Below are 13283 nucleotides of genomic sequence, written 5' to 3'. Positions count from 1 at the left end.
AGGAATGCTTCTGGGGTTGTTGGGAAATAAATTCCCTGCTGCCTCACCCCACAGCACTACCAGCTGGTTGTAGTGCAGAGTTTGGGGCTGCCTCCTTTGTACAGCTCCCTGACTGCTGCTGGCTACAAGCTGATGAAACAAGGGTGGGAACCAGAACTTCTGCTTAAAACTGCTTCCTATTTCAGCTCCTCTTGGAACCCTTGGGAAAGAGCAGAGATGAAACACAGCCAGGAGAACACTTGATTCATCTAACCCTTCCCTGCCAGCGAGGCTTGTTCATGCAGCCTGGTTCTGTTACCTCACTGGGGTCCTGGCGTTTCCCTGGGGAGACAGTTTCGCAAACCAACAGCCTCCATGACTAAGGACTTTCTGCCAATTTATTTTTTTTTTATCCCATTACCCCCTGCTGAGGACTTTTTAGAGTCATCCTGGTCTGGTTTAGAGTCATTCTGGTCTGGCTGCCTGCTGCCCTGCAGATACCAGCCTCTCAGATCCTAAGGGAGCCTGAGATTAGGTTTCCTCTCATGTGCTATTATTCTGCCTTTTATTTAAAGCTGTCATTTCTTGCGTTTTGTTTAGCTTACTGCTGGTACATATTTCAATTACAATTTGCTTCCTGAGGCTAAACCAGCGGTAGCAATCAGCAGCAAGGGTCCCTCTCTGGGGCTTTAGGGTACCACTGCAGGCTGAATTTGTGCTAACAGCACCTGCCAGCACCACGCAGAGCCCTTCCTGTTCCTCCAGGGGTGGCGGTGTGCTTGGGGTACGTGCCCTCTGAATGATTCTAGGGCCTCTTGCTTGTTAAAGTCCCACTCATATGAAAACCCTTCACCTTTCCTCATGTAAAAACCAGGCACTCTTCCTCCAGAGGGCTTCCTGCCAGCCCAGCAGTTACAGAGGTGTGACTCCGGAGGTGACAGCAGCTTCTGTACCTGCTGCCCTTTCCCTGGGGGAATCTGACAGGGTTGAGAACGTCACCTGTGGTAGGGAACAGAGCAACCTTCCCTGTTGAGCTAATGCTGATGAACTGGGTTCTTCCCACCTGAAAGCATTGCCACACAGCCACAAAACCGAGTTTTCAACCCAGCTCATTTATCTCACAATCACCTGCTCCTCACTGATCTTTTAATTAACTCTTAACGAGGGCCTGGAGCTAGTTAGGTGGTGTAGAAGCAGAAGTCCCAGTCCTGTTTGAATTACTGGAAATTCCAAGCTGATAAAAGCTGCAAGAAGCTGGGGCTGCCTCTGTCAGCCATCACAGCTCAGGTGTCCACCTCTGGTTTGAGGACAGGTACTCACCCAGGATGAGCTGAAGACTTCAAGACTTGCTTCCTAGAAGTCACGCTTGTAGGGATGAAACTGTGCATCAGATATTTTTATGGTTTATAGAGGTTTTAAACCTCTACGTCAGAGGTTTTTACCTTCAGGCAAAACAGCAAAAGCAGAAACAGAAGAGATACAGTTGGCAGTCTTAATTTATTCAGCTTAAACAAAGATTTTTAAAAAATAATAAATAAAACAGACATTATCAAGGAAACACTATATTGAGTGGAGTACCATCAGGAACATTAAATAGAACCCCGCACCACGGCTTAAAGGAGCTCTCCACAGCACGACGAAAGAACGTTTTGTAAGGCCTGCCCGCTCACAAACAAGCCCAGCTGTTCTGCAGAACCCTCCTGTGTTTATAATGCCCTATTCACAGACATGGGATTTGTCACTCCCTTTGCACAAAACGCTACTGTTGAAGTCGGGGCTTTGTACGTTATTTGCTTGCCACCGGGGGCAAAAGTGCTAAAATCGTTTCTCCAATCTTACAGCAAGGGGGACGCTCTACGAAGCAGCAGCAACCCCTCGGGACCAGGGCCTGGGGTTTCCGTGCCGGGTCGCACTGCTGTAGGTAGAAGTGGTCACCAGCAAAACCACGGCCGAAGCGGCCCTACGGAGTTCAAGTACAGCGCGGTGGTCAGGTGGATTTGGTGAAGCTGAATGCGTTTCTGCCTTCGTAGAGGCAGGCATTAACATTCCCACTGAGCGCTAGCAGAAGCCCCGCTAAGAGTGGGGTGCATTCTGTCAGGCATTCCAGTTTCCTTCGCCCTGTCACAAACCATGGGTTTGTCTGTCAAAAAACATAATTATCCTGAAAACAAATCAAGTTATCAGCTAAAGTGCAGGGCCCCTGCATTAAAAACCTATCTAAACTCACCATCGGCTTTATCAGAGCCCCTAACCTGCACTAATGGTAACAAATTCAGAAAATAGTGCCTATAAAACTTTCGGTACTCTAACGTCACCAGCACTTAAGTGAGGTTTCACAAAAGGAACAAATTCCCATCCTGTGTCACCACCTCTGCGTACGAGAAGCCTCCCTGCCCAAGCTACATCATTCTTCAGTGAAGCACAGCCAGGAGCACGACCCCACGAGCTGCACTTTGGCTACCAAGAAAAGAAGCGCAAACCTTTAGAAAAATACGAGGCAAGAAAAAATTTGAGATAAAAATATATACCTTTGGTTAAAAACCATCCCTTTAACGAGAGTCCTTTGTAACTCAGCTAGAACAAAAGAGCTTCACTTACACTGAACAGTAGTAAAAATTAGTTCTAAGAGCTAACCCAGAGAACCCTCCTAAATTGTAAGTTGCTTTTTTTTTTTTTTGCAAGATTTACACATTTGATGTTCAGTATTTATAGGGATCATTATATTTGCAGCAATAAACTATATAAATTTTCCATTATTAGAACGGTTTGTAGCACAAGCTCCTCCACCAACAGTCTTTACAAAAAAAAAAAAATAATCACTAGAAGTTCTTAATTAAAGAACCGTTGAAACATGTAGTTTTCTTCAGATACCGAGTAGCCGAACTTCTTGTAGAAAGCCACATTTTTTGGCAGACACTCGAGCGTGATTTTGTAACAGTTCAGTCTCTTACTTAGTAGTGTAAGAGTGGACGTTAATCTGAAAGAGACAGAGAAACAGCAGTTAAGTGAAATGGCCCTGAACACAGGATCAATCAACATGAAATTTGATAAAGTTATCAATCACTTTTAAAAACAAGTGCTGGGGGAGGAAGTTTAGCACAATAAAGACCAATTCAAGTATTTTTAGTGCATTTAATCTTTGATCCTACATCATCTTCTGTAGAAACTAGCACTCCATTTCAGGTATCAACTCATTCAGGTTGGAAAAGGCTTCTAAGATCACCCGGTCCAGCCTTGAACCCAGCACTGCCTGGTTCACCACTGCACCATGTCCCTAAGCTCTACACCTACACATTTTTTTTTTTTGAAGACCTCCAGGGATGGTGACTCAACACTTCCTGTGCAGCTGGTTCCAAGACTCCACAACCCTTTCAGTAAAGAAAGTTCCAAAGTCCCTTGCAAAAGCCTCCTAACCACCCTGCAGCCCTTCCCCAGCCTCACACCAACACAAATTTCACAGACTGCGTTCTCCTTCAGTACACAGGATGGTTGCTACCCCAAGAAAAAAGAATGACATACCAGAGTCTACCAGACAACTTTAAGTTACAGCTTGCACTCTGCCAGCTTGTGATAACTTTTGGCTAAAATCTTGTGTTTCTGGCTGGGAAGAATTTGCCCCACTAACCCACAGAACTAAAATCCTGCCCTGAGGTCTGGTGAGTGATTCTGTCGCAGTTTAATTGAGCGCTGTATTCTCTGGAGAGGGCAAAGAACAGGCAGATGGCATCCTGAGAGCAATAACTACACATTATCCCCACCACCCAGAGAGGGATGGGCTAACTTCAAACAACAGCCACCTTCCGTGCTGCCACACTGACTGCAGCTGCAAACTTTGCTCTTCCCAGAGAAGGTTCCTGCACAGACAACTCCTCATCACTGCAGTTAACTTGTTTGCTGGCACTGATCAGTGTTAAGGTGGGGGGACAGAAACCAAGTGGATGGAGCTTGTGGCCCTGCCTGGTGTTGAATTGCAAAGATAAAAATAAAGGATAAAATACTTACAGCTTCCCAAGCTGCTTTCCTCTGCACTCCCCGCTTACTACTACGTCTTCTATCCTTCCTCTCTGTGAAAACACAGAGATGTGTTAGTTGAGAACACTGGTGTGTCATTTCCCTGCTCTGTGCTTGCATTTCTGCTGTCTGTCCAGCTTTCGAGGCATTCACAGAGCCCCCTGCAGCACCCAGCAGCTGTAGAGGTCCCACCACAGCCTCTCCCCTGCTGAGGGATTTGTACCCCTCCAGCTGGGACTCCCCAGCAGCGAGATCCTCAGCTCCATCAGAATCCACTCTGACTTTTTGAAGAGCGGGACAGACAAATTGCTCTTTTTCCTTACAAAAAGCCAAATCTTCCTTTTACTACTCAGCTGAGCACCCAAGGATGGTGTTTTTTAAAATGCCTTTATCACTGACTCAGCAGAAGGTACTTCAAGTAACACCATAAAAATACCGTACACGTATTCTGGGGACAGCATCTTTTTCCTCACTACAGCTGCAGAAAGAGAATGTACCTTTGCACAGGAGTGAGTGAACTTATGTTCTATAACCAGCGTTGCTGTAGCAACAATCTGCCCGAGATTCGTATCTTCTACGACAGTAACGTAGTAATCTCCAGATCTCTTCATGTGCTCAAAGGTTTCTGTGGGAGCAGAACAGTCACCGTTAGCCTTGGATTGAATTGCTGTGAAGCCTAACGCTTGGATCAGATTCTGCATGCAGATCACGGCAGAATCCAGAATCACAGGGAAAACGTGCCCAAAACATCAGAACCTGAAAGGCCCAGGTGGACCAACCCAGAGACAGAACCAGGAAAAAGCAGGTGTCAAGTAAATGCCATATCCCCATCTGCTAAGAGGACCTTCCTTCCCCAGCATCTCAGCAGATGGGCACTAGGATGAAGGCAGCAGTCCCTCCTGGAAGTTTTCTTACACCTCAGACTAGTGAAACACAGCTCAGCGATGTTCTGAGCTTCAAAGGCAAGCCTCCACTTCACTACTGGTGCTTGCAATAATTCATCCCAAACAAGCCCTCACCAGGCATCCCCTTCTGCCAGGAAGCTAAAGCTCAGTCTCCAAAGCAAGGACACAACCTAAGCATATCCCAGCCAAGGAGCCCTTTGGGATAGCTGCAGCTGAATCCAAAGCTGGGTGCCAAAATCTGCCTCAGGGGACCTGAGCTAATAAATCACTCTGGCATCAGGCAGTCAGGAACCTCACAGCCAGGTGGATTTGCTGTCAGCATCTTCTGGTTCCCAGCAAGCTCGGTGGAAACGCCAAGAAATAATGATATACTCACTGATAAACTGCTCTGGGCTCACAACTCCCGTTTCAGTCAGCTGACCCAGAACCTTGAAAAAGCCTGTTATAAAAGGGGAAAAAAATAAAGACTCATGAGGAACAGGAACACACAAATAGCACAGAACCACCTGACAGGGCTGTCTGTTAACATCCCTACTGCATCATCTAATTCAGCTGTATGTAAAGGCCTGCACTCCGCATATCACAGACTGTAAGCTTAAAATTGAACACACCACACACAATTTGGGATCAGCTAATGCAACAGCAGCCAACTGCAGCTTGAGTGCAGAATAAAAAGATGCAGGCATTTAAGCAAGGAAAGGATAAAGCTGAAATCAGGCAATATTTAGCTGCCTGTTCAGAACAACCTCCTTCTCCTAAGTTACAGGTGTGAAGAAGTCTTCACACGCTACGAGCAGTATGGTGGTTCACGTTACTTTTATACTGAAGGGAATAACATGAACAATTCTACTCCCCCTCTAAAGCTGTGAATAGGAAGCTGTGGATTATTCTGAAAGACTGCACTTGAATTTTACGATTGTTTTTAAGGTCATTAGAACAGTAAAACCAGTTTTGGGGGTCACCAACGCAGCAGCTATCCATGGTGCCAAGTGCTTGAACTCCTTACCAATAAAAATAAATAACCCAAATGATGTAGAACAGGTACTGCTGATCTACTGAGAGAGAATGGAGAATACATATTGTCTAGTGCAACACCCAGCTCTTGTCTGTGATGGTCATGAAACAGGATTCTACCTCGATTTACATCAGCCGTGCACAGCGGTCTCATTACTAGGCCATCTCCTGGCTCCAGAGGAGAAATAGCAGGAGAAAACGTCGTGGTGTTCTCGCTCCAGTCAAGCTCGTGAAGAATACTGGGGTCAAACATCGGCGTGTCATCAGGCATCACGGTTGCAACAGGCATCATGGCTGCGAGAGGTGTTCTGAAACAGGAAGCACGCGGGTAAGGAACATTCTGCTTTAATTCCTGTTTGTTTTTAACAATCCTGATTGTTTTAATCCCTGACCACGCAATTTCTGCGGATTGTGTAGTGGGATCCTCAGGGAGGTAAAGAAAAGTGAATGGAACCCAAACTACCATCCACTTATCTGCAACTGGAGGTATTTGACCTTCACCGAACCGGGACACCGCGTTACACAAAGAGCACGTTAGCTAAAGTCAACACAAACAGCCCGTTCGTGCTCAGCCAGGAAGGTTCTTCCTCGTAGAGAAGAAAAGGAAAGATAAGAGATTAACCTGGATATTTATCCTCTACAGCTCTCTGTATTCTTCCCGCTGGCAGGACAAGCACTGCTTCCAACCCACCCCACAAACACGCAGTGCCTCAGCCAGGAGCCACCACACCACACCTGTAGGAACACGGATGATCCGACAGCCTGCACACACGCGTACAGCCCACGGAACACTTCTTGTGCAGCCTTGTTTGCTCTGTCTATTTACTGAATCGAATGCTATCTCAGCTGTAAAGCGTAGTGCCTCACTGCCCTTAGCAGGTGAAGCACAGAACTGCCAGGATGGTGCTGAGACCTGTTAACGATTAACGAGGGAGCTGGGAGTTGTACGAGTTAGAATTTGGGATACAAGGAAGCACAGGGACATTTTATTGATCATAGAGCAAATCATTTCTTTGTAACAGGAATACCCGGTAAGGTTCCTGGTACAAACAGAACATATGGGAACTTGATAGAATCATTAAGCACCACATCCAACCTCTCCTTGAACACCCCCAGGGACGGTGACTCCCCCACCTCCCTGGGCAACCCATCCCAACACCTGGCTGCTCTTTCTGAGCAGAAATGTCTCTTTGTTTACAACCTGAACCTCCCCTGGCACAACTTGAGGCCATTCCCTCTGGTCCTGTCACTAGTTACCTGTGAGCAAAGGCCGACCCCCAGCTCCCCATCCCTTCCTTTCAGGCAGTTGCAATGAGGTCTCCCTGAGCCTCCCCTTCCCCAGCCCAAACCCCCCTATTTCCCTCAGCCGCTCCTCACAGGACTTGTGCTCCAGGCCCTTCCCCAGCTTCGTAGCCCTCCTGACAAATCTTCAGGTTCACTTTTTTGCACCATAAAACATTCAGTAGTCACATGCTTTCATGTGGCTCAAATTAAATACACTTTTTTTTGCTGTTAACGATGACTACCTCTCAAAATAAGCCACAGCACAGCCAACTCGGCACAACCGCAGCATGGAAGCCCCAAGACCGAAGGCGGCTTCGGAGAACCAACCGAAAGAGTCCCTCAATGAAAACAAATCAACAAAAACACCTCAGCTTCGTGCCTCCTTCTGACACACACCGACCACACTCCCACCTCACCTAACACACACCTCCGGGACAAAACCACGCACTTAGGGCGCTGAAGCAGCCCCTCACACCCCACATTATGCTCCCAGACGATGGCAGGCAGGCCGGGGCGCTGAGGGAAAGGCTCTGTGGGGCTGGGAGCCCAACGGGGCCGGCAGGGGGGCCTCTGGGCTGCTGCTGTGGTCCTGTCAGAGACCCTCAGGGCCCCCTCAGGATCCCCTCAGGGCCCCCTCAGGATCCCCTCAGGGCCCCCTCAGGATCCCCTCAGGGCCCCCTCAGGATCCCCTCAGGGCCCCCTCAGGATCCCCTCAGGGCCCCCTCAGGGGCCCCCAAACCCTCTCAGGGGCCCCCAAACCCCCTCAGATCCCCCCCATTCCCCACCCCAGCACCCCCAAAACCCCTTCAGAGTCCCCCCAGCCCCCTCAGGCCCCCCAAACCTCCCTCAAAGCCCCCTCAGGACCCTCAAAGGACCCTCAAAGCCCCCTCAGAGCCCCCCCACCCCCCTCACTCACCGCCCCGCGCACGCGGCCCCGGCGCCAACCGCCGGCTTAGCGCCTCACGGACGTGGCAGCGGGGCGGGGCCCGGCGCGCACGCGCGGCGCCGCGCAGCCAATCGCCGTCCGGCTCCGGCCTTTTCCCCGCCCTCCCCTCCCTCCGGCTGACGAATCACCGCGCCGCTCGGCTCGGCTCCTGGCCACGCCCACCCCCTCAGCGGGCGAGGCCCCGCCCCCCGCGCAGCGCTCCCGCCTCTGGGAGGGGGGGGGCGGGCAAAATGGCGGCGGCGCTGAGGGGAGGGGGAAGGGGGGGGAAGGCGCTGAGGGGGTGGGGGCGGCTGTGAGGGGAAGGGGCTGGGTTAGGGGGGCTTTGGGGATATTTTGTTTTTTTTTTTTTTGGGTCTCTGCTCGCCTGGCAGCGTTCGGGAGTGTGTCATGAATGGGTAATTTATTTTTTTTGGCTCTAGGGGTTTGATTTTGGAGGAGGCTCCGTTATTTCCCTCGAGCAACACCTGCTGCCCGCTGCTTACTGAGCTTTCAGAGTGCGGAGGGGGCACAAATGAGCGATTTTTTTCCGTTCCCTTCCAATAAAGAAAACGTCAGAAGAGAGATCAACTCAAGATGCTGCCTTATAAATAGCTGAGGTCAAGGCGTGTGTGTAGCACGGGGCGGGAGGTTTTGCTGAGCAAAATAATTACACAGCGTGCTCCCGAGACATGATTTTCATTTTCCACGTTTCTTCTCCCCCTGATATTTTACCCTCAGAATGAATCACTCGGTTGCTGAGGAAACAATCAACACTATTTGGCTTTTACTTCTCCGGCCCCAGTGACCGGATGAGGATGACACACACCAAAAACTCCTTGGGGTCAGGCACACCCGAGGTCTGGTGACGATGCGAGTCTGGGGGCTGGAAAGGTCCCATCCATGTGAAGAAATTAACAGTTTATCCCACTTCAAGTGCACCAAGAAACTGAGAATCGCGGCTTTGCTGGTTAAAACAGCGTCGCTGTGAGTGTGGATGAGTTCCTCTGAATGAAAACATGACAGAAAGGGGTTTAGCTTAACTCCCTCTGCGATGCCTCTTCTCCAGTGGAAAGATTCACAGGTGTGAGGGAGGTTTTGCATTTTACCCACGTCACGGTGACAAATCCAGGCTTTTACCAAGGAAAATTGTGCCGTGACAGCGCTGTGAGAACGACCACATGGGGTCAGGCCAGCTCTCCCCAGCAGGGCTGGGCGCAGATGGCCGGGACCTGCCCAGGAACAGAGATTTTGGATAAATGCAGACACATCCTCCAGGTTTCCGGCACTCAGCAGCACAGGGACATCCTGACCCAGGAGCTTCATCCGGCCCCTGGTGTTTAACACCCGAAAGCTGCTCTCCTCCATGCGTGCGCCTCAGCTCCTGACCTCCAGAGCTCCCAGAGCGCCTCAGCGTAACGGCGCTGAATGGGGGAAAAAAAGCCTTCAGTTTGTTTAAAACTCCACTTTTATTAGTCCCGGAGACCAGCCCTTTTCTATTTACAGCCACTGAGGTACCGACTTCAGCGTGGCTTGAGGACAGGAACTATTTGTACTTGTGGGTTTTCGTAGCAGCGTGGGCCTGAACCAGAGCAGGGAAATGATCCAGATGAAAAATCTCCCCCCCAAGGGAAGAGGAATTTGCCAGGCTGCTGGCTCCAAAAGCGTCCTCCATTCCAGCAGTGTTTTAGGGACAGGCTGCTGATACACAGGGATTAACCTCTCGCAAAGCTTTGCTCTTCACACCCCCCCCAGGGTCTGTAAACCCCCTCAGCAGACCCTGTGCCAGCCCCCCAGGCAGGGCAGAGCGGTGCCAGCCGGTTTTCAGTGCCCCTCTCTCCTTGTGCAGCGAGCTTGAAGCCCTTTCTCCGATTTTAACCACATCAGAAGGAGATTGTGATGTTCTTAAAGGCTTTCTGAGGAATAACTGAGTGTCTGGGGAAGGGCTCAGCCGCTTTTTGAACACCCCGAGGGTCCACGCACAAAACAAGCCTCGTTCCTTAGCAGGGTGGAAGGCAAGTGGCCACAGATGAGCTCCCACTTCTAGAGACATCTGTAAGACCCACGGTGGCTTTCCAAAGGTCAAGTGATGCAGGTCAGTGAGGATTCACAGCAGCCAGCAGATAAATCTCCACGGTACCGCCGAGGCCAGGATTTGGTTGCAAAAAGGTGAAATGAAGCGTTTCCACTCGTGTCACAAGCGCCGGTTCCACCGCGGCGGATTGTGTTTCGGAGCAAAAGCAAAGAGCAAAGTGATATCCTCGGGCTGCTCCGTGTCTGCCAGTGCTGGAACGGGGTGATTACAAGGCAAGGAAATTGCAAATTCGTGACCGCAAGACGGTCGGAGAGACGGGAAAGGAGCCATGCACTTGCTTGATGTCAATGTCTGGGTCCGAAGCACGCCCTGCTTTATGAGGAGAGAACGCGCTCCCCTTTCATTTTGCCATATGACACAATGCAGCAAGAACGAGTAAATCCTTGCCACAATCAAATTGTTTACGTTCTGTTTTGGAAACACACTCAGGGCTCCGTCTACCTAGGGACGGGCCGCTCTGGTTCTTTTTACCCTCTCACGGATCAGGCTGAATCCACCCACGGCTGAATCCTGAGCGCTGGAAGCGATGTCTGCAGGAGGGCTGCCTAAAACAGCTCCGGGCGCCCGGGTTTCACAAAGGACCCAGCACTTTTAACTCCAAAAAAAAAAGAAGGATGCTGCCGCGTCTCCCCAGATGTCACCCATGGGTGGATAGAGATGAACTAAATACCTGCTAGGACTTCATAAAGTCGTAGGGGAAAGCTGGCAGCCCTCCCCAAAGCTCTGCCGCGATCCAGATGGCCGCCTGGAACTTGGGAAATGGTATTTCTGCAGGGCTTACGATAACATTAGTGCAGTTAGGGAAGGAGGCGTGCATCTGGAACACGTCTGCCTTGCTGGAAATGATTATCCAACCTGGAGCCAAGAAGCCGAGCATCATTTAGCAGCGGGGGGAAAGGGAAGTGTCGGGGAGCGCAGGTGCGCGGCACCCCTTGCCCCAGGGCGGCTCTTGCAGCCCCAGCCTGCCCTCTGCAGAGCTTGCTAGGAGCCCGTGATCGGCTCCTCCAGCTTTTCTCCTGCTTCTTGAGCATGGATCAAGAGCACATTTATTATTTTTTTTTTATTATTTTTTTGTGCAGAAGATCCCCACCTGTCCCTACCAGCATCGCCTCTCATTAGTTCTTACATCCCAGCTCAGACTCTGACAGCCCCAGGGCTGGAGCTGGGGTTTGGGTCCGACTCATAGGATCAGACACAGATCTGGCCCCAAGCTGAGAAATGGGGAACGCAGCCCAAAGGGTGCTGCTGTTCCCAAAGAGCCCTGAGCCTGGAGATTTCCAATCCCCACAGTTGAGGGTTCACCTTCCCATCCGCTGCAGGCAGAGCACACTCCAGGACTGCTCTCCCCAGCCCTCCTGCACAAGATTAGCACGCTGTGGATTCGATAAACCAATTTATTTGGGTGGATTAGGGAATAAATTCGAGTTTTTCCCCTTGTCCCTCCTACCAAACATACTCTGTCAGAGCCAACGTGGCATTTTTCTAGCAGCTGTGGCATTTCACCCACCTTCCCATCCACCAGTGGAGGAATTCAGAAGGCCCACCCCGTACTTCCTAGGGGATTTTATGTATAAAACCTTGATTACACTTGACGCCACACTAGTGGCGTCCCCCAGGGCTTGGTGCTGGGGCCGGTCCTCTTTAATATCTTCATCGATGATCTGGACGAGGGCATCGAGTGCACCCTCAGTAAGTTCGCAGATGACACCAAGTTAGGTGCGTGTGTCGATCTGCTTGAGGGTAGGAAGGCTCTGCAGGAGGATCTGGATAGGCTGCACCGATGGGCTGAGGTCAACTGCATGAAGTTTAACAAGGCCAAGTGCCGGGTCCTGCACCTGGGGCGCAATAACCCCAAGCAGAGCTACAGGCTGGGAGAGGAGTGGTTGGAGAGCTGCCAGGCAGAGAAGGACCTGGGAGTGATGGTGGACAGTCGGCTGAATATGAGCCAGCAGTGTGCTCAGGTGGCCAAGAAGGCCAACGGCATCCTGGCTTGTATCAGGAACAGCGTGACCAGCAGGGCTAGGGAGGTGATCGTCCCCCTGTACTCAGCTCTGGTGAGGCCGCACCTCGAGTACTGTGTTCAGTTTTGGGCCCCTCGCTACAAGAAGGACATCGAGGTGCTTGAGCGGGTGCAGAGAAGGGCGACGAAGCTGGTGAGGGGCCTGGAGAACAAGTCCTACGAGGAGCGGCTGAGGGAGCTGGGCTTGTTCAGCCTGGAGAAGAGGAGGCTCAGGGGCGACCTTATTGCTCTTTACAGATACCTTAAAGGAGGCTGTAGCGAGGTGGGGGTTGGCCTGTTCTCCCACGTGCCTGGTGACAGGACGAGGGGGAATGGGCTTAAGTTGAGCCAGGGGAGTTTTAGGTTAGATGTTAGGAAGAACTTCTTTACAGAAAGGGTTGTGAGGCATTGGAACAGGCTGCCCAGGGAAGTGGTGGAGTCACCATCCCTGGAAGTCTTCAAAAGACGCTTAGATGTAGAGCTTAGGGATATGGTTTAGTGGAGGGCTGTTAGCGTTAGGTTGGAGGTTGGACTCGATGACCTTGAGGTCTCTTCCAACCTAGAAAATTCTGTGATTCTGTGATTCTGTAAATTCAAAGATTGGCATTTCCCCAGTGGTTTCCCTGGGCACAGCCGGGCTGATCTGGGGCAGGGGGCTCTGTCCTGCCGTGGGCAGCAGGGTCCTGCCCAGCCCCGGGGTGGGCAGAGGAGGGCACAGCCGCTGGGCACACTTGCTCTCTGTTTATCCCTCGTGGTGGAAACTCTTTATCTTCCACTCGGGCTGCGCTGTGCGAGCGATGATAAGAGCTGGGTTGTTAAACAGGAGCCGAAACTGCTGCTCTGCGAGGCTGCAGAGAACAAACCAATGGTGGCTGATGCCTGTGCCCAGAGCTGATGGGCACAGGATGGGCCGGGGCTGTGCCTGGCATTTGGGGTGGCCTGGGAAGGATGGGAGGAAGAATGAATGCAGCTGGGGGTGAGAATTTCCCAAATTTCCTCAAAAAAAACCCTCTCCAAGCGCACGGAGTGGTGATGCCCCTGGCTCCAAACCAGCCCCGAATCCACGAGGATCAG

At 51.0% G+C, this 13283-nt stretch overlaps 1 protein-coding gene across 2 annotated transcripts; it reads right to left on the bottom strand.

Moving 5' to 3' along the window:
- Positions 1 to 1457: 1457 nt before the first annotated feature.
- GNPNAT1 (glucosamine-phosphate N-acetyltransferase 1) lies at positions 1458 to 8185 on the bottom strand. 2 transcript variants are annotated; one of them, XM_084521547.1, is made up of 6 exons: positions 8110 to 8185; positions 6030 to 6217; positions 5272 to 5334; positions 4488 to 4615; positions 3982 to 4043; positions 1458 to 2956 (listed from the first exon to the last, which is right to left on the bottom strand). In XM_084521547.1, exons 2-6 carry the CDS (start codon positions 6199 to 6201, stop codon positions 2809 to 2811), a joined length of 573 nt encoding a protein of 190 aa, XP_084377673.1. In that variant the 5' UTR covers positions 6202 to 6217; positions 8110 to 8185; the 3' UTR covers positions 1458 to 2808. The 2 variants fall into 2 exon arrangements, with proteins under 2 accessions (XP_084377673.1, XP_084377674.1); XM_084521548.1 differs by lacking the exon at positions 8110 to 8185 and adding an exon at positions 6645 to 6668.
- Positions 8186 to 13283: the final 5098 nt, after the last annotated feature.

The sequence above is a fragment of the Aythya ferina genome, assembly GCF_964211825.1.
Source record: "Aythya ferina genome assembly, chromosome: 5".
Classification (NCBI taxonomy): Eukaryota; Metazoa; Chordata; class Aves; order Anseriformes; family Anatidae; genus Aythya; species Aythya ferina.
The sequence above is the reverse complement of the archived record's forward strand: the minus strand, read 5'-3'. Positions and strand labels throughout refer to the sequence as shown.

What these genes read in the sequence shown, in the direction of transcription:
- GNPNAT1 (XM_084521547.1), bottom strand. Translation starts at nt 6,201, where the DNA reads ATGATGCCTGTTGCAACCGTGATGCCTGATGACACGCCGATGTTTGAC. An exon ending in TCACTCACTCCTGTGCAAAG is followed by an intron (nt 4,044 to 4,487) that starts GTACATTCTCTT and finishes GTGTTTTCACAG; the next exon opens with AGAGGAAGGATAGAAGACGT. An exon ending in GGAAAGCAGCTTGGGAAGCT is followed by an intron (nt 2,957 to 3,981) that starts GTAAGTATTTTA and finishes TGTCTCTTTCAG; the next exon opens with ATTAACGTCCACTCTTACAC.